This window comes from Vipera ursinii, assembly GCF_947247035.1.
Source record: "Vipera ursinii genome assembly, chromosome: Z".
NCBI lineage: Eukaryota > Metazoa > Chordata > Lepidosauria > Squamata > Viperidae > Vipera > Vipera ursinii.
In genome coordinates this window covers 117118661-117142589 of record NC_139517.1, presented here as the reverse complement: position 1 = coordinate 117142589, position 23929 = coordinate 117118661, and the positions used below count along the sequence as shown (strand labels likewise).

At 42.5% G+C, this 23929-nt stretch overlaps 1 protein-coding gene across 1 annotated transcript in view; it reads right to left on the bottom strand.

Annotated features, from left to right (window-relative positions):
* ADARB2 (adenosine deaminase RNA specific B2 (inactive)) overlaps positions 1 to 23929 on the bottom strand; it is a gene marked incomplete at both ends in the record, with an annotated part of 478028 nt that overhangs the window by 51233 nt on the left and 402866 nt on the right. Inside the window, one exon of the mRNA XM_083378222.1 lies at positions 1609 to 1777. Coding sequence (XP_083234348.1) covers positions 1609 to 1777 — 169 coding nt within the window. The remainder of the gene's footprint in view (positions 1 to 1608; positions 1778 to 23929) is intronic.

The window sequence follows — 23929 nt, the reverse complement described above, 5'->3', positions numbered from 1 at the left end:
CAACCAAGAGGCTTTAAGAAACATGACTTTATTATGAACATCTAATCATTGCTGAAGAAAAACAGGCCAAGATAAAAGAGTCCTAAGCAGCCTTGTATCGTTACATAGCTGTATTTTAATAGAGGAGGGAGAATAAAAAACAGGTTTCCTGAATCAGTGATGGTAAATTAAAAAGCAACTCAAAAATTTGCATTAGAACCTTCTTATTTCCATCTAATTTAATCCAGGGTTCTCATTGCCTGAATTCAATAGATTGCTACTATGAACCCAACAATGCAATGTAATTGCATCAATCTAAAATTAGTCCACTACCAGACAAATATGAGAAGGGATGATGGTGGTGGATTGGGGGCTTGAGGAAACTCTTATGCTACTGCCCAAGGCTTCCAAATTCAGGGATTCTTCACACTTGGAGACTACAATAATTGGTTTCTGAGCTTGTAGTATTTATAATGATCAATATTTTATTGGCTACCCAAGGCTGTGAAATCAGAGCACTTAAAGAATCTAATATATTTCATGCTGTTATTTCTCATGCCATCCTCCTATTTGTATTTACTGATGAAACAAGAGCCATTTTATCTACATCATGGATTGAAGACAGTGAAGTAAGAAAATTAAGCAAGAAAAGTTTTTTTACAACTACTAGAATTGAAATGCAGCTGCAAGTTGGGTGCTTCAGGGGATGATTGTTGGGCTTCTTCCTACTTGGTGTTCTTGTAAGCCAGGGTGTTAAACTCGCAAGGTCATGTCATGTGTCGTGACATATCACGACTTTTTTTGCCATTGCCAACAATGGGGTGGGTGTGGTTTTGCTATGATGCATCTGGCCTGTGGGCTGGCAGTTTGACACCCCTGTTGTAAGCTATATACCTCCAAACTACTAACTGAATTTCATTGACAACAACCTGCATATACAATAGCATTTGGGTGAAGTCTCACAAGCTGACCACCAAACCTATTTTATGAATATCAACTGATATTGTAAGCAAGCCAACTGGCTGGTTATCTGCAAGGCTTTGCTGTTGTTTCTTGTTTTTTATTTCTTATAAGCAGCAGTGAATTGGAAACAATGGCCAGGAGAAGACAGAAGGGCCACGGATGTAGAATTTGCTACTACAAAATGTAGCAGGTGTGGGCATGAATCTGGATATCTTTAAATGCAGATAAGATAAAATTTATACCTGCCTGTCAAGGGTTGCTAGTTATGATTAGATGCCATCAAGCTGATGACTTTTAGCAACCACATATATTTTTCCCAGGAGCTAGTTAATATAGCTATATGGATTAATATTCACAATTACTCCAGTATGCTTTTAAGTATGGTTGCTGTAGAACATGCAGGAAGATGTTATTGCCATGATATGCTGATGAATTTCTCACAAGCCCATATTTGTTTCCCTGGATGCAGAGAACTCTGAATGAAGTAACCTGATCCAACTTTATCAATTTTGATTGGAATGTGTGTTTGTGTCTAGGCTGATCATTTCTTTGCAACTTTTCAGAAAGACAACATACTCTTTCCAACATGTAGTTTTGTTTTCTAAAATGCATTTCAGACTCCTCAGATAATCCCTTTTTCCTGAGTATTACCTAAATGAAACTTACCTCAAGTGCAACTCCAGCTGTGAGTAAAGGAAGTGAATGAAAGCTCTCCTAGCCACAATTTCTGCATGGCAATCGTTGACCACGAGTCCTTGATCATTAAGATATTCTCCATTTAGGCATTTGGTGCCTGAAGAGAGCACAATAACCTGAGCCTGCTGAATGTCCATACCTATGGGGGGAAAAACAGCACACACAATCAAAAGCTCATAAGGGCTTGAAATTATGTCTTCATGTAGCACCAGAGTGGATGGATGATTACTTGACTCTGGGGTCAAATAGTTATCATGGGTCTCATCGCATATGTACAGTGTGGTGCAGTAATGTATGAACTTCTTCAATATGGACCACTAATTCCCATATCAAAGTCAACCAGAAAGTTTACTTTTTAAATCATTAACCAGAGATGATATATCCCTTAAGGAAATAATAAAGACATTCCTGAAACCCAGATGAACAATAATCTTTCAGGGAACTTTATTTTGTTGTTATCACTGCTGTTGCTTTTTTATGATAGAAACAGACATCCTATATACTGTGAGCTTTCATTTCCTTGGCATTGCAATGACTAATAAAAAGTGGGTTTTAGAGTGTCTTTTTTAAAAAGAATCATGTATATTTTAATGCATAAATCTCTAGTTCAACTACTGATCATGCATTTCTTTATAAAATGAGAACAGTTATCAGGGATGTGCCTCCCTGCTTTGCAATATGACTGAAAATATCCTTGAGAATGTCCACTGCAAGTCGAATTTGCCACTCCAGTGGGATATGAGATGCTGTGTTTCCTTCATAGTCACCTCTCTCTTTTGGGACAGTGCACTCCAGAGATATTCTGCACTAGCTGTAGCTTCCAAATAACTCTTTAAGGGAGCCTCATGTAGAGCATGTTGCGATAATCCAGCTCAGAGATGACGTGGTATCCACTATACTTGAGGGCCATGGGTATACACCAAATTCCAGGCTCTTCTTGAGATCACATCTGGTGAAGTAGGACTAAGAGGCCAAAGTCATAGCTAGGGAATAAACTATTTTCTTAGATCAAGCTACTTCACTGTTTTTGTAAGAATAAAATCTGAGATACACATTACTGCTGCAGTTGTTGCATACACAGGCAGGAGCTTTATATTTAAACATTTCACAAAGTCTGGTTAGAAAAAAGCATAGTATGTTTAGATGCCCTCAAGTATTTAGCTATAAATGGTTGAAAGTAATTTGCTCATAATCTCCTTCAGCAAACAATTGCTTTGTATTATTCTTGTAAACTAGGTGAAGGATGCTGCAGCCTAAGTAAAACCCAAGTAATTAAATAACTATTAAAAAGAATTAATCTCAGGAGACATGCTGCTTTAAAACTACAGGCGTGTGCACTCACATACACGTTTTTCTATTTTCATCTTACTTCAACCCAGCGTTTGCACAGACATATTAAAAGACTCACTTTCTCCAAAATAATGGAAATTAAGCCTTGGAAACAGTATTTTATGCTTGTTATAGTCGTGATGCCTGCCTTATCTATTTGGGAAAGAATTTTGAGTATGTCGTTTGTAAAAAAATTTCATGAAACAACTTAAGGGATGATGAGAGCAGATGGTAGGTGGACGTAAGGAAGAAACTAGGCAGAATGTCAATGAATTTAAAACTGGAGATGGCTTTCAACATTGGACTGAATTCTTAGGAAAGTTTCTAATCAGATCACATTGCAAGAGAATGAAAGAGATAAAACCGAGATGGGACAAAAAACTCAGACGTGAGCAGCAACACCTGCAATGACCAAGCATATATTCTTCCAAATCTGTCTGGGAAAATCTAAGAGCAGCAGGCTAATAATTGCATTATTTTTATGGAAATATTGACATATGACAATGGTGCACGAAGAAACGGGGAAAACACAAAAGGTAAACGTAGGCAGGTAAGAAGATGGTTATTTTATTGTGTTTCTTTAGAATGTTAGTGACTTAACTGTGCATCTGGAAAAAATATTTGCCCCCAGGGTATTTACCAGGTAGAGATTCCTGAAAAGGACTTACTGAACATAATTGTATGCAAAGAATGCATGCCATCAATCAGTTACGGAGCTTGCATCACACCTCTGACTTTTGGGATAAGATGGCAATTATAATCCCCATTGTATAGGAAGGCTGATCAAAGTGGGTTTTCCAGGAATGTATCTTCTTTTTAATTATGACTGATTTCTTTGCAAAACAGTGACAATCCTGTATCTGTAAGAACCTGAATTGCCATTCAAGGGTTAACTTTTTCCTTTTTTGTTACCATCCATTCCCAGTAAACCCAACTGTCTGTAACCCTCCAGTGAACACTTGAGTAAATTGCAAAATGTTTTCAGATACTTGTAACCAGCTTTGCAAATAGACTCTCAGCAATGCAAATGTCTTCAGCCATGCAAATAGACTGTTATAAGCTTGGCAAATTTTTTAGCATTCCCATGTAACCTAATTTGCTTTCTCGCCTGATCTACAACTTTCAGCTCTTTTGCTTTACCACCTAATGAAGAGATCTGTGAACAGCGAGTTTATGTACAGCCATTGTTGCCACTATGACAATACCATGCATGGCCAGATATGCCCATAACATACTGTATCCCTTAGTGGTTTTGGTGGGGTGTGTGTGTCCAAATTGGTAAGATGATGGACAAATCATTGTGGTACAAGCTCTGTCCTACACGTGTTCAAAAGATGTAAGGCTTGCATACCACTCCCTAGTTTTAACTCATTTAGTTTTGTGTTAGGAAATGTAGCAATAGCTACAGGACTTAGACTTATATACCATCTCTCTAAGCGGTTTACAGAGTCAGCATATGGACCCCAACAATCTGGGTCCTCATTTTACCGACCTCGGAAGGATGGAAGGCTGAATCAACCTTGAGCCGGTGAGAATTGAGCTGTTGAACTGCTAGCAGCTGGCAGTCAGCAGAAGTAGCCTGCACTACTGCATTCTAACACTGTGCCAACATGGCTCTGGTAAATGTAAAGGAAAAAAGTTTCACTGTTAGCTGTGTCTGACTCTAGGGCAGGGTGCTTATTTCCTTTTCTTAGCTGAGGGAGCCAGTGTTTTCCAAAGACAATTTCCTTGGTCATGTGGCCAGCGTGGCTGAGTCACACAGAACGCTGTTATCTTCCCACCAAAGTGGTACCTATTTATCTACTTACATTTGCATGCTTTCAAACTGCTGGGTGGGCAGGAACTGAGGCAAGTAATGGGAGCTCACTCTGTTGCACAGAGTTCAGATCTTGAACCTGAGCTGTCAGCTTTCCAGCTAACAAGCTTAGCATCTTTAACCATTGAGCCATCGTGCCCCAAGTGTTAGAAAATGAAGCACTGAAATATATTGAAGAGCCCAGGACATTGAGGCAGAACATTCTCTATATATTGTGAACTCTCTATGTATTGATTATCTCCATATCTGGGGATTGTACTGGGTGAATCATCATCATTCAGCCAAAATTTCCTCTTTTAGAGACGCAAAGGTATGGGAGAGCATTCTCTGACCTGCTTCAGCTCATGGGAGGAATGTTGGCATTAAACTGTAATAATCACACAAACAGGAAAAACATATACATTTTCTGGAGTCTCCAACCAGTTACTGAGTGATTGATGGACTGATTTACTCATTGGGGCTTACATGTTGCTTCAATCAAGCATTCATGGGCCCTGTGTCATAAAAACTGCAAAGGAAAAGGCTAAGCACAATCCCTTCCTATGGGAAGATAGGGAACTAATCAAATGGGAAAATAATGAAATTAATAAAACACTTTTATTTGCAATAGATGACCACTCTAGATATTATGGACTTTTAAAAAAGCGTCTCCACAGATGTTCTAGATAATTTCTATTCTGAGTATAAGAAAGAACTGCCTCTTTATATGGAATGCAGAAAAAATATGTATTTTATGAAGCCTTTGAAATAAATCTGCTACTGCCATGTCTAAGGCAAGGCAGAATTTGATCCAAGAGATTCCCAGCTTGACTTGTGAAAATCCAGTAAATCCTGCTGCTGTTCTTTACCCCTTTCTCTATATCAAAGATATACACCTATAGTATATCAGCATCAAAACTGCTGATCTGAAAGAGTGTGGCAGACAGTGCAGAGACAAAATAGAGTCCACTTTTATAATGGAAAAGAAAGACAATATCCTGAAGCTTTTAGTGCTGAGAAGCAACTCCCTAATTTTTTAGAAGAAGTGAGGACAATAATAGAAAGTTTTTGGGGCAGTATCTCATTAGATGTGATTAGAACATTTGCTGTTCTAAACTATTTCCCAAAGCACCAAAAGACAAGACAAAAAAAACAAACAATTGGAAGCTAACCAAGGAGAGAAGCAACCTAGAACTAGGGAGAAATTTAATAATGGTGAGAGCAATCAACCAATGGAATAGCTTGTCTTCAGAAGTTGTGGGGGCTCCATCACTGGAGGCTTTCAAAAAGAGGCAAAAAAGGCTTCACTTGTATTGTAATTCTATTTTTATTCTTTTTATTCCTTTTATTGCTTTTAATGTTGTAAGCTGCTCAAAGACATTTGAAAACAAGATGGGTGGCAAACAACAACAACAACAATAGTAATAGAAATAATAAAGAAGACTCCATCCAGCCACCTCATTCTCTGTCGTCCCCTTCTTCTATTGCCCTCAATCTTTCCCAGCATTAGGCTCTTCTCCAGTGAGTCCTTCCTTCTCATTAGGTGGCCAAAGTATTTGAGTTTTAGCTTCAGGATCTGGCCTTCTAAAGAGCAGTCAGGGTTGATCTCCTCTAGGACTGACCGGTTTGATCGCCTTGCAGTCCAAGGGACTCGCAGGAGTCTTCTCCAGCACCTTAGTTCAAAGGCTTCAATTCTTTGGCGCTCAGCCTTTCTTATGGTCCAACTTTCACTGCCATACATTGCAACTGGGAAGACCATAGCCTTGACTATACACACTTTTGTTGACAGGGTGATGTCTCTGCTTTTTAGTGTGCTGTCTAGATTTGCCATTGCTTTCCTCCCGAGGAGCAAGCGTCTTTTAATTTCTTGGCTACAGTCCCCATCTGCAGTGATCTTGGAGCCCAGGAAAATAAAATCTGTCACTACCTCCATTTCTTCCCCATTTATTTGCCAGGAATTGAGAGGGCCAGATGCCATGATCTTGGTTTTCTTAATGTTTAGTTTCAACCCAAGTTTTGCACTCTTCTTCTTCACTCGCAACAAGAGGCTCTTTAGTTCCTCTTCACTTTCTGCCATTAGAGTGGTATCATCTTCATATCTTAGGTTGTTGATGTTTCTTCCGGCAATCTTAATTCCAACTTTTGATTCATCTAGCCCTGCCTTTCTCATGGTGCTCTGCATATAAGTTAAATAGGCAGGGCGACAGTATACAGCCTTGCCGGACTCCTTTCCCAATTTTGAACCAATCAGTGGTTACGTGTCCAGTTCTCACTGTTGCTTCTTGGTCCGCATATAGGTTTCTCAAGAGACAAATAAGATGATCTGGTACGCCCATCTCTTTAAGGACTTGCCACAGTAGGCAGTAGGCGTGAGCTTAAATGGACTCCAGAAGTTGGTAGAGGACAGGAAGATCTGGAGGAACGTTGTCCATAGGGTCGCGATGGGTCGGACACGACTTCGCAACTAACAACAACAAAAGAAGACTCAGGATGTTGAGAGAGAAATAAGTAGATGATATCATAAACAGAAATATAGGCTAATTCGGGCTTTCTGTCCTCTCGTTCATGACAGAGGAAATTCTGAATTTGGCTTTCCCATTTATTTCACTGTGTATGCTTTACTTCATGTCTAATTAGGAGAGGACTAAGGATCATGTGACCCCAATATGACCAGAGTGGACAAATTAGGTATAAAATCAGAATGGCAATAGAATTGATCAAACATTTTCAAGTGAAAAAGAGATTCAAAAGAGAAAAGCTTGAAATAATGGGGAATGCACAGGGCTTTTTTTGTCATAGAATGCTCAGAACGAAGTTCCGGATGGAACCTTGTAGGGTAGGCAAGGCGGGTTGTATGACATGTGTGAGTTCCGGCATCTTTTTCTTTTACAAAAAAAGCACTGGGAATACATACATACATACATATACACACACACACACACACACACACACACACACACACACACACACACACGTGACTTAAAACCTACCTATTCCAGCAAGCCGGCCTGGCCTGATAGATTTTGGGGTTTTATTTGTTTTACTATTGCTTTATTGTATACTTTCCTTGCTCTGTACACCGCCCTGAGTCCTTCGGGAGAAGGGCGGTATATAAAACAAACAAACAAACAAACAAACAAATAAATAAATAAATAAATTGCCTGCCAGACTCTGAGAGGTATAAACCAAGAGGAGGAATGGAATGGAAATCAGACATTAGGCATTGTTCAGGATAGTATGAATGATGATATGAAGAATGCTTAAATAAAGACCATAAGCAGAAAAATAGAAAGGCAAAGAACAGAACAGAATCATTATTAACAACTAAAGAAATTTAGAATGAATAGATCTCTCAGAGGAGATCTACATGATATAAATTTGATGCAGAAAGGAAAGCCACTCCAGAATGCACTATAGGGAGTAATTGGGTACTGACAGATACAGTATATAAATGTGATGACTTAGCATTCCTTTCTTGTTCTAATTTCCATGGTTCGTTACCTTGGCTTCCTGCTGTGAACAAGGGAAAAAAGTGTTTCCAAGAGTCTGCTTCTGCCTTGTTCAATGTATTATGGGCAAAAAAAAAAAATAAAAAAAATTTCCTGGTGTGGACAAATATATAGATTGCATATTTGCAGCCCCATAGATGTCAACTGATCTGAAAGACTTCCTTAGAGTGCTCTAAGGGCCTGGTTTAGATTACCACCTCTATCTATTTTGAATTTTACTTACTTACAGTGATCCTAATTTGCATCATTTGGGTCCTATGGCAAATTGAAAAATTATGTAGATACCCAGTGCTAAAAGATTTCTTTCCACAGTTAAATAAGCCACTGATAGAACATGAATCCATTCATGTGCTATTTGTTCCAGGTAATTTGTAAATGTCTGTGTCTGAGATTTATGTACCTATAGAGGGACAGGTTTTTTTTGTACATACATCATAAATAGCCTTACTCACAAGTGTCCAGCCAGCAGAGTCAACCGATCTCAAGAGCATCAGACTGAGAACGCGGCTGTAATGGTGAGTTCATGTCAAATTCTGCACATGTATTGTGGATCATTATTGTTACTATCAGGGCTTTTTTTCTAAAAAAAAAAAAGGTGCCAGAACTCTCATCTTGTTAATCTTTTATTTATATAATTTTATTTATATATTTATTTATATAATTAAACAATTATATATTCAATTCTTAACATACATTTAATTTATTGTATTTAAGGCAAATGTTCATAGAAAATTCCAAACTTTTTTCCAATTCACATCTGGCAAATCTTCTTGACTCCTTTCCTTGCTCTTAGTATCTATGGCTGAATGTCGTCCTCTGAGTAACCTCAGATCAACGTACTTTGAAGAATCGAAAAGTCTCAGAGGTGTTCCAACAAGTTTGATGAACAAAAGTGCTGAAATTGTCTTAGTCTTTAATGAAGCTCTTGTTGGGGTGGCAATTAGATTCATCTGTGAAAATCCACGTTCACGTTGACTTGAAGAAATAGGAATGGTATTCAGAGTCCATATCAAATGCAACAGTTTTTCTGGATATGTCTTTTCGAGAATGTATTCACGGAATCCACGAATCATTTCTCTTTCAATTAGTTGCAGTCTGATTGATAAGTTTCTAATTTCCACTTCTCCAAAAGTTAGTTGAGTATTAACATCTTCAGGCCAATGTTTTTGATCAAGTACACGAGACCAATATGCCAACTCATCGTCTTTGCTATCAAGTAATCTTTTTTCAATTGATTCTTTCAATTTTGTATAAAATATACTTGGGTCAATGGGAGGATCCTTTTTTGAATCTCTTCTGTGAAGTAAAACTCCACGAAAGCGAAGATCACTTACAGCAGCAACAGCACATTTATAATAGGGCCCAAAGTTCTGTCTTCTTTCTTCAAAAACTAGTACCAGTATTTTTATTTTCTTATTTGCCTTATAGAAGTCAATGTTGCAGTCCTGTAGATCCAAACCTAAATCTAATTCTTGGAGAGCGTCACACATCAATCCTGGGTCCAATAAAAATTCTGTAGATGTTATTTTTCTTTTCAAGCCATCATAAGTGCATTTATCATTTTTATCTCTTGTAGGATCATGCATTGCTTGTTCAAAATGATACACAAGAGATTCAAAATTATTCCATACAGCCAAAACTGTACGCAAACTAGATGACACCCATCGGGTACTTAAAATTCTTCCAATTTTCAGCAGCTCAGTCCCCAGTAATTCTGCACATGAATGCAACTCTCTGTTATTCTTTGGTGAAGCATGGTATGTATGACATACAGTTTATTGGAATCTATTTATTCCTGAAGTTTCCTTGGCAGCATCACCTACTGATAATTCTAGTCTGTGATTAGCACAATGCCAAACTATAATAGAAGGAAAATGTTCTGACAGCAATTTTTTCACTCCACTTTTACATCCCATCATCACAGCAGAGCCATCGCATGCCAGAAAAATCAAATATTTTTTCAAATAATCTTCTGTCATCCCATAAGAGTTACTTTTTCAAGTTCTACCAAGTCCAAAAACAAATTTACTGGTGAATTCATTCCCATACCCTCGATACAGCATCGAACAAATACTATTAGGTTAGGGTTTTTTTGCTTATTGTGATTGATTCATCAATTATCAATGAAATTTTATTATTGGATCAAACAATTTCTTCAACCACAGTTTTCCTCATTTCTTCACTTATATGATTAACAATATATAATCTTAAAGGGCTTGCCATTGTGATAGAAGATTGCTACCACTGCTCCAGGGTTTGTCTTACTTAAATATGAATAGCATAATTAGATTTATTATTGCTGCTAAAGCTACGGATTCATATTTCCCATGGATTGTCTTCTGTCCATGGGAGGGAAGCTTGGTAGATTCTAAATTTCATAATTTTAGTTATTCCTTTGTGGTAGGGTATATATGAGAACAAGCTGCAAAGGTCTTTAAAAACATGTTTCTCACATATTTATATTTTTGAATGATAAATATTAAATCTTTTTTCTTTCCAATGATCCAAACTAATGCTTTAGAAATATAATTTCCAGTTTTAGCTACAGTAAACAAGCAAATTACACTAAAGCTAAATTTAACGTTACTTGTTAAAGATATTTACTATATTTCAGAATTAGTATTCTTTCAGTCACAATCTTATTTTTTTTGCCCAAGATGGCGGCGACCACGGGCGGCGTTCGTTGAGCTCTGCGGTGAGCCTACACAATGGGGACTGGTGAGGTTCACGAAAGCCCAGCCGAAGGGCATATTCGGAGGGGGGTGTAGGAACAACAGGCTAGCACCGTTTCGCGGTGTGGAGCCTTCCCCCCCCCAGAGAAGTAGAAGCGGCAGCAGCCGGGCGGCCTGTAGCTTGCCGCCGATCAGCTGGTGCTCAGGATCAGCTGTTAGGCGCTGTGCTGATTGCTCGCTCTCCCTTCCTCGGGCGTTGTGGAAGCTTTTCAGATTGAGATGACTTCGGCATCCTAGGATCCTGCTGCGGACCTCTGGATGGATCATCAGGCGCCTGAACTCGGTTGGAGGGCGCCGTCTGCAGCCGTGTGGATCTCTCTGTTCCTGTCTGTTGCTCCTGGCCTTTCCGCTTATAAAATGGCTGCGGATTCCCGTCTCGGCGTGGAGGCTAAGGGAGAGACTTTTCTGTCTCCTTTTTGGATGCTGGAACAGGATTTGGGACATTTTTTCTCCTGTTCCCGTGACCTCCCTATGATGTTCCGGAAGGAGTCTAGGACAGGCCGTGGTGAGAGGGCGGCTCTGGACTGGCTATGAATCCCCTGCTGGTGTGAGAGACTAGCAAGGTGGACTTTTGCTTCCCCAGCAACGCTGCCCCTATCCATCCCAGGCTGGATTTCATGGCTAGGTGAGAGGACAGTCATGAGCTCTTGTCTGGACCGGCTCAGGTGAGAGCAGAGCCGGATTGGCAGACTGCTGGATGAAGACACGTTCCGGACTTAATGTTCTTTACATCTGAACTAACATCCCATCAGCTTAATAACTTCTGACCCCATTTGTGAACAATGGCTCATATAGACAGTTCCATCTCATGGCTCGTTTACAATACTCTGGATCGGACTTGTGCGCCCTCAGAGGGGTTTCTCCCTCCTGGATACGACCAGCCTTCTTTTCTAACATTCCCCTTGATGACGGACCCAATTGCTGGGGCTCCGAGAGGTGGCTGGGCTTAACTAGGGGCCTCGAGTGGAGACGTACTAAGAGGCCCCTGATAAAATTTTTAGCCGGTTATTTTAAAAGGTTAGGGAGGGGGAGGGAGGGGAGGGGAGGGAGGGAATCTTTAACCGGCACTCAGTCTGGACCTGTTAGAGGTCCCGACGGGACGGGGTCGGGGGAGGTGGCTGCTGGTTCTGGGAATGTGGGGGTGGGGCTTCAAATCCCCACGGCGATAGGGAATGGCAGCAGGTGTTTGCGCGGAGGGCCATATCAACACCTGGGATCGCGCCCCCGCTATCTCCGAGCGGTGGCGCGCTCCGACCCTCCAGTTAGCACCCTCTTACCCGGGGATGAGGGTGATCAGGCCCCTGAGCTCAGGTTGGTCTATTTTAACGCTAGATCCGTAGTCAACAAAGCTCCCCTCATCCGTGACCTGATCGAGGAGGAATGTGCGGATCTAGCGTGCATCACGGAAACTTGGCTGGGCTCGGAGGGAGGGGTGCCTCTCACCGAGTTATGCCCGCCGGGTTTCCGGGTGCTGCACCAGCCGCGGGCTCAGGGCAGGGGTGGTGGAGTGGCAGTGGTTATTCGGGAGACTTTGTGTCCCCGGGAGGCCACCATTGTCCAGATGGCCGGGAGTGAATCCCTCCTCTTGAGATGTGGTCCTCGGGTTCAGTTGGGCTTGTTGCTTACATACCTGGCGCCCAGCTGTGTGGCAACAGCCCTGCCTGAGCTGCTCGACGCCCTCTCAGGGTTGGCAGTGGAGTTCCCCAGGCTTAAAGTCCTGGGTGACTTCAACCTGCCGTCACTGGGAGGGTCGTCGGAGTTAGCTCGGGAGTTCATGGCTTCCATGACAGCCATGGGCCTGACCCAGGTTATTGAGGGCCCGACTCATGAGGGGGATCATACTCTCGACCTGGTGTTCCTGTCTGGACAGTGGTTGGACGATCTGGGAGGGGGTTCCCCGTCCATCACCCCTCTGTCATGGTCAGATCACTACCTCCTGAGGCTGGTTTTCCGTCATGCCACCCCCCGCCGCTGGGTGGCGGAACCGTCCAGGTGGTTCCGCCCCAGGCGCCTAATGGACCCGGATCGGTTCCAGAGGGCTCTTGGGCCTATACCTATCACCCTTACCCACAGCCCAGTCGATGCTCTGGTGGAGGCCTGGGAAACGGCTGCCACCAGGGCACTTGACTGCGTTGTACCCATGTGACCTCTGACCCAGCGCAGATCCCGCTGGGCCCCATGGTTCTCTGTGGAGCTCCGGGAGATGAAGCGTCGGAGACGAGGTCTAGAGAGTGGTTGGAGATCCAGCCGATCCGAATCCGACCGATTGCAGTTAAGAACCTTTATAAGGTCTTATCTTGCGGCGATAAGGACGGCGAAGTCTAACTACTTTGCCGCCCTTATCGCGTCCGCAGATAATCGCCCGGCCGCCCTGTTTAGGGTGACTCGCTCCCTCCTTAACCAGGAGGTGAGAGAGGATCCCTTGCAGGGACGAGCCGAGGAGTTTAGTCATCATCTGGCGGACAAAATCGCTCGGATCTGGACCGGTCTGGACTCTGACTGGGCAGAGTCTGACGTGGAGGAATCAGGCGGTCTTGAGCACGTTATCTGGACTGAGTTCGACCCTGTTTCCCCTGATGATGTGGACAGGATCATGGGGAGACTGAGCACCACCACCTGTTTGTTGGATCCGTGCCCCTCCTGGCTAGCTTATGCGGCTCGGGAGGGAACACGAGGCTGGTTCCATGCAGTAATAACTGCTTCTTTGAAGGAGGGTGTCTTCCCTGCCGCCTTGAAGGAGGCGGTGGTGAGGCCCCTTCTCAAGAAGCCTGCTTTGGACCCGGCTGTTTTAAACAACTATCGTCCAGTCTCCAACCTTCGCTTTCTGGCGAAGGTTGTTGAGAGTGTGGTGGCGCATCAGCTCCCTCTGTTCCTGGAGGAAACTGATTATCTGGACCCGTACCAATCGGGCTTCAGGCCCGGACACAGCACGGAGACGGCATTGGTCGCGCTGGTGAATGATCTCTGGAGGGCTAGGGACAGGGGTTGCTCCTCTGTCCTGGTCCTATTAGATCTCTCAGCGGCTTTCGATACCATCGACCATGGTATCCTGCTGCAGCGTCTCAGGGGGTTGGGAGTGGGAGGCACCGTTCTACGGTGGTTCTCCTCCTACCTCCAGGGCCGCTCGCAGTCGGTGTTGACAGGAGGGCAGAGATCCGCCCCGAGGTCTCTCATTTGTGGAGTTCCTCAGGGGTCGGTCCTCTCGCCTCTCCTGTTCAACATCTATATGAAGCCGCTGGGTGAGATCATTCGTGGTTTCGGGGTGGGGTATCACCAGTACGCTGATGATACCCAACTTTTTCTTTCCACCCCGAACCAACCCAGCGATGCCCTCTCCGTGATGTCCCGGTGCCTGGAGGCGGTTCAGGTCTGGATGGGGAGAAACAGGCTTCGTCTCAATCCCGCCAAGACTGAGTGGCTGTGCATATCGGCATCTCGGGTTAACCAACTTATTCCACCTCTAACGATGGGGGGTAAGGTGTTACCCCCCGTTGATAGGGCTCGCAACCTGGGCGTCCTCCTGGACTCACGGCTCAATTTTGAAGACCACATAGGAGCCGTGACCAGGGGGGCTTTTGCACAGGTTCGCCTGGTGCGCCAGTTGCATCCCTATCTGGACCGAGACGCCCTACGCACAGTTACTCATGCGCTTGTTACCTCCCGTTTGGACTACTGTAACGCTCTCTACATGGGGCTGCCCTTGAAGACCACTCGGAGGCTTCAACTGGTGCAGAATGCGGCCGCGCGAGTTGTAATGGGGGTCTCCCGATACTCCCATGTAACACCTCTACTCCGTGAGCTGCATTGCCTTCCAGTTGCCCTCCGGGTGAAATTCAAGGTGCTGGTTATTACCTATAAAGCCCTACATGGCCTGGGTCCGGGCTATTTGAGGGAACACCTGTTGCCGGCATCAAACGCCCTTCGCCCAGTGCGCTCCCACAGGGAGGGTCTGCTCAGGGTGCCGCCGGTGAAAGATTGCCGGCGGGTGACACCCAGGGATAGGGCCTTCTCAGTGGGAGCGCCTGCCCTCTGGAACCAGCTGCCGGTGGAGCTGAGGACTGCCCCCGACCTCCGATTATTCCGCCGGGGCCTGAAGACCTGGCTCTTTGAGCTCTCAGGCCCAGGCTGAGGAGAAATTTTTAATTGGGGTTTTAAGTATACAGTACAGGGTCAATTTAATATTTTTTAATTTGGTTTTTTAACTTTTGTATGGTGGATTTTTTAATTCCCTGTAAACCGCCCTGAGTCCTCAGGGAATAGGGCGGTATATAAATGTAACTAAATAAATAAATAAATAAAAATTATTCCTATTCAATTTGGCTGATTTTAAAATGTGATGTAAAATCAGAAGCACATAAAAAGAAAACAGCAGAAACAGCTGCAAATTAACTCAACAGTTCTATGCTTAGCAACATTTCCATTTAATCAAAGTCCTTGCTCTTTTCAAATCTATTTCAGGGTTTACTTTCTATATACAGAAACAATGGGAAATGAGTTTCTGGGCTGGTTCAAATTTTTTACACATTCCAAAAATTTCAGGTAATGTATCTGTTCCATATAAATATAAAAGCATGATAGGCTATGTATTTGTACAATGGCTGATTATCTTAGTGTGCAGAAATGTGGATAACTACAAACAGAAGTTGCAAGCCCTCTCCTTGATTTCAGAGTCATCCTGGTGAGATAGTCAGCATATAAATTTAATAAATAACATTTTTTTTTCAAATGCCCTTATCAGGAATTGAATTTGAATGAAGTTTCAGAAAGCAAATGTTCTGTGCTGGTGGTACTAAGCTCCCAAAGATCTAGCATAGGATAAACGAATTCTTCCTAATAAAAATAACTTCCTGCCTTTTTCTAATCATCATTTCTTCCCTACAGCAATTTGAAAAGTAAAACAAAGTGGAACAAACCACTACTCCCTCCATGCAGGGAAAATTTCATTGAGTCATACTTGGATATCCTATTTGCAAATAATACCTTACTTACAGTACCTAGTTGAGATGGTGTAGTTGGGGAGCAGGGAGGAGTGCAAATTCCTGCCTTCGCTGCAACTTGCCGGTGCAACATTTGCTTGTCTTTTGGCAAGCTCAGCAGAAATTCCTATTGGCTTCCAAAAGCCAATAGCATAGCTGACTCAGGAATTCTGGGAGTTGGAGTCCATGAGTCATAAAAGAGCAAAGCCTGCAATAGGCTTAAGCCAATAGCAGCACAGCTTGTGCAAAAGCTTTTTTTTTTTTTTGGAAAAAAATGGTGCCAGAATGCCGTTCTGAGCGTTCTATGAGAAAAAAGCCCTGGTTACTATTATCTCCATTTGTCAAAATTTACACAAGATTGTATGAATGCATATATTGTTATAGGTAAACTCATTTGAAATTTGTTTATAGGTTTGATCCTATGACTGTTTTCTGTTTTATTTCATATACTTGGAGAAGTGTAAAGATAAGACAATAATTTAGGCATAGTTGACAGGTGAACACTTGCATTTTTTTCTGGTATACAAGAGGATCTGAAGCTCATAGCTATATTTCCACAATTGAGCTCAAAATTTCTGTTGCTAAGTGAGACAGTTGTTAAGTGAGTTTTGCCCATTTTGCGACTTTTCTTGCCATAGTTGTTAACTGAATCACAGCACTTTTTAAGTTAGTAACATGGTTGTTAACATGCTTCCCCATGGACTTTGCTTGTCAGAAGGTCTCAAACGGTGATCACATGACTCTGGGACACTGCAAACTTCATAAATATGAGTCAGTTGCCAAGCATGTGAATTTTGATCATGAGACCATGGGGATGCTGCAACAGTCATGTGAAAAACAGTCATAAGTCATTTTTTTCATTGCTGTTGTAACTTTGAATGGTCACTAAATGAACTGTTGTAAGTCGAGGACTATCTTTAAAAATTTATGGCTGTAACATATGGAAAGAACTCCCAGACTTTGTTCAACATTCAAAAGTTCTGTGCAAAGATGTTTGATTTTGCTGATTTCATGATGGTTCAAAGAATTATCAAATAGGAAAGGGTTCATTTTTGCCATTAATCCCACACTATCTGCTTAGTACTGCGTAAGAATCCAATTCAAAGAAGTCTATCTGTGTAATTGATTTTATTTGAAAGGCATCTTGGTTGGATCCTTAAACCAACAGACTATTCCTTCTTTCTGCAAACATATTTTACCAGCTTCCCACTAAGGGCCAGAAGTAGATTGCCCATTAATATTCCTTATTCCTTTTAGGTTCTTGCATTCTAAGTCTTAAAACCACTAGAAGGATCCATGGAGACAGATTGACAACTTTTACTTTTTCTCCAGCTACCCCACTTAGTGATGATTAAGATCCATTTCAAGCAATATGGACTCTAATTTTCTAACTTTTATCACAGCATGAAATGGCTGTTTAGAGCCCCTTTCGTCCACTTCATCTTTATTTCATATAAGATAATAGAAAAGGCATCCCTGCTTGCTTTTAAGATCAAAGTGATTGTCAGGTTCATAAAAAGAGAGAAAGAGAGAGCCTGCAAGAGGAAAATGAACTCTGATGCAGAGAAAAAAAAATCAAGGTATATCAGTCTGCCGTAGGCATCCTTGCTTTGTCCTAAAACAAAGACTAAATTTCTTAGATTATGCATTTAAAAAGAAAACAAGACAGAAAACATTTCTATCCATTGTTAAGTGTCCAGATATATTACATTTAAATAGGAAAACAGCATTTAAATACCTGCCACCTTTTATCCAAGTTAAGTGTGGAAGTGTGCAATGTCGCGTGGTTGAACGGAGAGACGGACACTTGAGCTGGGTAGTATTTCTTTATTGAGTCAGAAAATGAAGCTGGAGCAAAGGGGTTACCTGGCGTCTCTTTATACCTGCCCAGGTGAATGGTGACCAATAGATTTAAACCTGGGCTTCCCGCCAGTGCAGGTGGCCAATGGATTTAAACCCAGCCAGAGCTGACCATGCCCTGGGGCTGTCAACGACTCGCCCTATTCAGGCTTTCCCGCCAAAGCGGTTATAGCCTGGAGCTGTCCAGCCCCCTGCTGTGCTGACATTTCCGTGTATGCTTTAAAGGCATACCCTACAAAGTGCTTTCACTCTTATTATTTGAAAATAATAAGATGGGCCACATAATGAATGACTTCAGTTCTTTATTCTGTCAGTAATTGCCAGTTAAGAGAAAAGGTGGTATTACTAATTTCAGTATTCCATTTTTAAAATTTATTTTTCTAATAATTGAATTCTAAAGTGCAATTGTCCAACAAGAAATATGCATAAATTGGATCCGTAACTAGCAAAGGTTAGAGCTTGATCTCATGTGAGTGAAAACAAAGCACTGCACAGTGCTTTCTTCCCCCCCTCCCGTCTTTCATTTCTTTTGTATCTCTCACACTTTATCAGGTCCTATAAGTCTATTTCTCACCGCAATCCACATGGGGAATTTCTGGAATGGTGAAAGATGCATGGATGAAGAACCAGTCCCCCTTTCCTGTGTGCACAAATGCACTTTCAATGCACTTCCTGGTGTCATTTGGGAATCTACTTAAGGATGTAAGGATATGCTTCCCAAGATTACAAATGTTATTGTAACTATTCTATTCCAGGTCAGGCTTGGCCAATGAAAACATCAAAGCAGACTTTTTAACTATAGATATGGGCTTTATATGATTTCCTACTTTTTCTTATAAAAAAAATCACCAAAAAGGGTGCTTGCAGTTAGGGAGACACATCAATGTATAACCAGCAAGTCAATTAAGAGCCAAAGTCAAATGCCTACTCAAGAGTTTCAGAGCCAAATCCAGACACAAAGAATCATGGGATTAGAGCAGAGGTCCCCAACCTTTTGGACACCAGGAACTGGTTCTGTGAATATAATAATAATAATAATAAGTTGGAAGGGACCTTGGAAGTCATCTAGTCCAACCCCCTGCTAAGGCAGGAAACCCTATACCATTTCAGACAAATGGCTGTCCAGTCTCTTCTTAAAAACTTCCAGTGTTGGAGCATTCACCACTTCTGGAGGCAGGTTGTTCCACTGATTAATTGTTCTAACTGTCAGGAAATTTCTCCTTAGTTCTAGGTTGCTTCTCTCTTTGGTTAGTTTCCATCCGTTGCTTCTTGTCCTGCTTTCAGGTGCTTTGGAGGATAGCTTGGCTCCCTCTTCTTTGTGGCAGCCCCTGAGATATTGGAACACTGCTATCATGTCACCCCTCACGCTTCTCTTCATTAAACTACACATACCCAATTCCAGCAACCGTTCCCTATATGTTTTAGCCTCCAGTCCCCCAATCATCTTTGTTGCTCTTCTCTGTACTCTTTCTAGAGTCTCGACATCTTTTTTACATCGTGGTGACCAAAACTGGATGCAGTATTCCAGGTGTGGCCTTGCCAAGGCATAGTAAAGTGGTATTAGTACTTCACATGATCTTGATTCTATCTCTCTGTTAATGCAGCCTAGCACTGTGTTGGCTTTTTTGACAACTGCAGCACGCTGCTGGCTCATATTTAAGTGATTGTCCACTAGGACTCCGAGATCTCTCTCACAGTTACTACTATCGAGCAAGGTACCACCTATACTATACCTGTACATTTGATTTTTCCTGCCTAAATGTAGAACCTTACTTTTTTCACAATTGAATTTCATTTTGTTAGATTGTGCCCAGTGTTCGAGTCTGTCCAGATCCTCCTGTATTTTAAGCCTATCTTCTGGAGTATTGGCTATTCCTGCCAGCTTGGTGTCATCTGCAAATTTGATGAGTTCCCCATCTATCCCCTCATCCAAATTGTTGATGAAGATGTTGAAGAGCACTGGGCCCAGAACAGAGCCCTGGGGCACCCCATTACACACTCCCTTCCATGTAGATGCGGTTCCATTGAGGACCACACGCTGAGTACGGCCTGTCAAACAGCTACGAATCCATCTGGTGGTGATGCTATCTAACCCACATTTTTCTATCTTATCAAGTAGTAGGTTGTGATCTACTTTATCAAATGCCTTACTGAAGTCCAAGTAAATTATATCTACAGCATTCCTCTGGTCCACTAGTTTTGTCACTTGGTCAAAGAATGCAATAAGGTTTGTCTGGCACGATCTGTTTTTGACAAACCCATGTTGGCTTTTAGTGATAACTTTGTTCGCATCAAGGTGTTCGCTGATTTGTTGTTTGATTATCTTTTCCAGAATCTTCCCAGGTATTGAGGTCAGGGTGATAGGTCTGTAGTTTCCTGGATCTATTTTTTCCCCTTTTTTGAAGATGGGAACTACATCAGCTCTCTTCCAGTCCTCTGGTAGTTCCCCAGTGCTCCAGGATCTTTGAAAAATATAGTTCAGTGGTTCTGAGATCACGTCTGCCAGTTCCTTGAGAACCTTGGGGTGTAATCCATCTGGTCCTGGTGATTTGAACTCGTCTAGGCTGGACAGGTGCTCACTTACCATTTTCTTGCCTATCTTAACTTGCGTTTCTATTCTGTTTTTTATGGCACTGGTTTTGGTAGGTTGGACTGTTTTTTCCCTTTGTGTAAAGACAGATGTTATTTTTGACTTTGGTCGCAAGCCTTAGTTCATTTTGAGCCTTAGCTTTCCTCACTTCATCTTTGCAGGCACGGGCTATTTGCTGATATTCTGACTTAGTTATGTGCCCCTCTTTCCAATTCTTATACTTGTCCTTTTTATTTTTCAATTTATCAGAGATTTCTTTATGCAGCCATGCTGGTTTCTTTTGAGAGCTGTTATTTTTCTTCTTTGTTGGTTTTGTACTAGACTGGGCCTTTATTATCTCACTTTTCAAAATTTCCCAAGCTTCTTGAGTTGTTTTCCCCTTTAGGATTCTCATCCATGGAATTCTTCCCATGGTCTCTCTAAGTTTATTGAAATTAGCTCTTTTAAAGTCCAAGACTCTAGTTTGGCTGTGTTCTATTGCTTGTGCTTCCAGAATGTTGAATTCCAATATTGCATGATCACTTCCCCCCAAGGTTCCTGTGGCTTCGACACCTTCTATCATTTCATCTCTGTTAGTGAGAATTAAATCCAATATGGCTAATCCCCTAATTCCCTTCTCTACTTTTTGGGAGAGAAAGTTTTCTGCTAGGTTTGACAGGAATCTGTTTGATCTTCCACTTGGTGCAGAGTTTGTCTCCCAGTTGATATCAGGGTAATTAAAGTCCCCCATTACTGTTGTGATGTGCTTCTTACATACCTTAGTTAGCTGACTAGCAAAAACTTCATCTATTTCCTCTGCTTGGTTGGGCGGCCAATAGTATACCCCTATGGCAATGTCATTTTTTCCCCCTTTTATATTGACCCAAATGCATTCAAGTTTACAGTTTTCGTCATTGTTGTGTTCTATTTCTGTAGAGATAAAGTTATTTCTTATATATATAGCAACTCCACCTCCTCTTTTGTTTAGTCTGTTTCTTTTAAATAGTTTAAATCCCTCTAGCTGTGTGTTCCATTTGTAGGTTTCGTCCCACCATGTTTCCGAAATGGCAACAATATCATATCTGCCCTCATTTACCTGAATTTCTAGTTCACCCTGCTTACTGTTCATACTCTGTGCATTAGTGTATAGATATTTGAGTCCTTTATGACTGACCCTGTGTTTACTTGCTGCATAACTTGTGTGGTGCCTGGCTTCCCCTATTATCTTAGATTGCCGGGGACAGTGATGTTCTGTATCAATTAACTCACTATCCCCATTATTTAGTTTAAATGTTCCTCCAAAAAAGCTGTGATTTTATTGCCAAGTAACTCAGTCCCTTTCTTGGATGGATGCAGACCATCTCTTTTATACATTCTTTCATTGGACCAGCTACAGACATCGTGACTAATATAACCAAAGCCTTCTCCTTTACACCACTCCTTTAGCCACATATTAAATTCTGCTATACGCTGGCCTTTTCCAATTTGCTCCTTATACACTGGTAAAACCTCTGAAAAAGTAAGCCTACAGCTTATTCTGCTGAGTTCCTGCCCCAAGCTCTGGAAATCATTCTGCACAGAGAGTACATCTTTTTGGGACAGATCATTAGTGCCAAGATGTACAATAGCCTCCACATCACAGTCCTTGCTGACATTCTTGATTATTTTAGAAATACGCTTCTTGTCCCTGCTGGCAGTAGCACCTGGAAGACACCTGACCTCTTTCAAAACCTCTGTGTCCTTTCCTAAATTTACATCCCTTATAATTGAATCACCAACCAGAAGGTGGTTTCTCTTTTTGGATGCCTTTCTGTTCTTGCATGACTGGTGTGTAATACCAGATTCACATTTCTCCCTGTCGAAAACAAGTTTTTCATCTTGGACCACGATCCCCTGCTTATTTGAGTTATTATCACAGATACCTTTACCTGTCTCCTCAATGTCCCTATTAAGGTCAGAAAGGGCACTGTATCTGTTGTGCAGCGACACAGCAAAAGCTTTGGGTTTATGGTTCACAGATCTCACCCTGCCAGATCCCACAGTTGTCCACACTGCCCTTCTCCTGCAGGATCTTTGTGGTAGAGGGGGCTGATAGCACGGAGGCTCAATAGGGTAGAAGGGCTGAACTGGACACCTAATTTCTGCCTGAAGAGCACAGATTACAGACCCTAGATAAATAATCTGTCCTTGTAGATGAGTGATTTGTTTACAGATAGGACAGTTTCCAAGTTTTAAAAGGGTACTGCAAAAGACAGCTGCAAAACAAGTGTTGCTCTGAACTAAGCCAGACATGCTGTGTTGTGTATGTAAATAGTTATTAACAAGGCACTTAATAGATTGCAAACAGATTGCAGCATAGTAAGGTTTAGAGCGGGAAATTAAGGTGCAATCATTGGACGCCATAACCTAGGAGCGGGAAAAGAGACTCCATTGATTGGTTACAGTTCTAACGCTTTCTCTATAAAAGGGTTGCAACATTTGACAGTTGACAGTTGACTTGTGTATTCAATAAACTCGTTCATTGTTAACCCACTCTGAGTCCTCGTCTATTAGAACCAAACAACTGGCGACGAAGGTGGGATAGACAGAAGACCAGAGAATTGGCGGAATTGTCGCGAAAGGCGGCAAATTCAGAACGAGTCACAGTCAACCGAGCGGCCGCGGCAGAATAAGGAAAAAATTCTCCGAATGGCGCAAATCGGGTCATTGAAGGAATTCGACCCAAACTTCCCCGAAGATTGGGAAGAATACATTGGACAAGTCGAAGGGTTCCTGTTAGTGAACGGAATCACCGACGACCGTAAAAAAGCGGCTGCATTACTGACGATCTGCGGGACACCGGTCTACCGAGTCGCTGTCGGACTGTGTCAACCGCAACCAGTCTCAAGCGTGCCTTATGCCGACCTCCTTGCCAAATTAAAGGTCCACTTTACTCCCCGAAGATCTGAACTCTTTTGGCGGCGCATCTTCGAAAAGAGGAACCAGAGACCGGGAGAATCCATTCAAAAATTTGTCGCTGCCGTCAGGGAAGCCGCAGTACGATGTAAATACGATAATTTAGAAATAAGAATTCGAGACCGAGTAGTACTGGGCTTACGTGATGAACAACTACAAAACAGAATAATCGCCAAACCCACCGGCGATTTGCAGGAAGTGCTTGACGAACTTTTAACTTACGAGTCAACCGGGTATCGCGACCCCCCCCCGCAGTAGCATGGCAGCGGCGCCCGAGATCAACCAAGAAGGCTATGTGGACTGCGGGGAGGTGGACCAGCAGTGGGAGGAAGAAATTGCCGAAGTCTCCAGGCGATTTGGAAAATTGGCGCCAAGACAACCCAGAAGCGAAGGGCCTGAACCTGGCCGCCGTCAACAAACCGCAACTCCGCAAAGACAACCGACCGGGTCACAACGACCTTGGCGGGACACCGCAACCAGACCGCGCGACATTGACACCCAGAACCGGTGCGGCAGCTGCGGTGGCAACCATCCCCGCGCCTCCTGCCGATTCCGTTCCGCAAAGT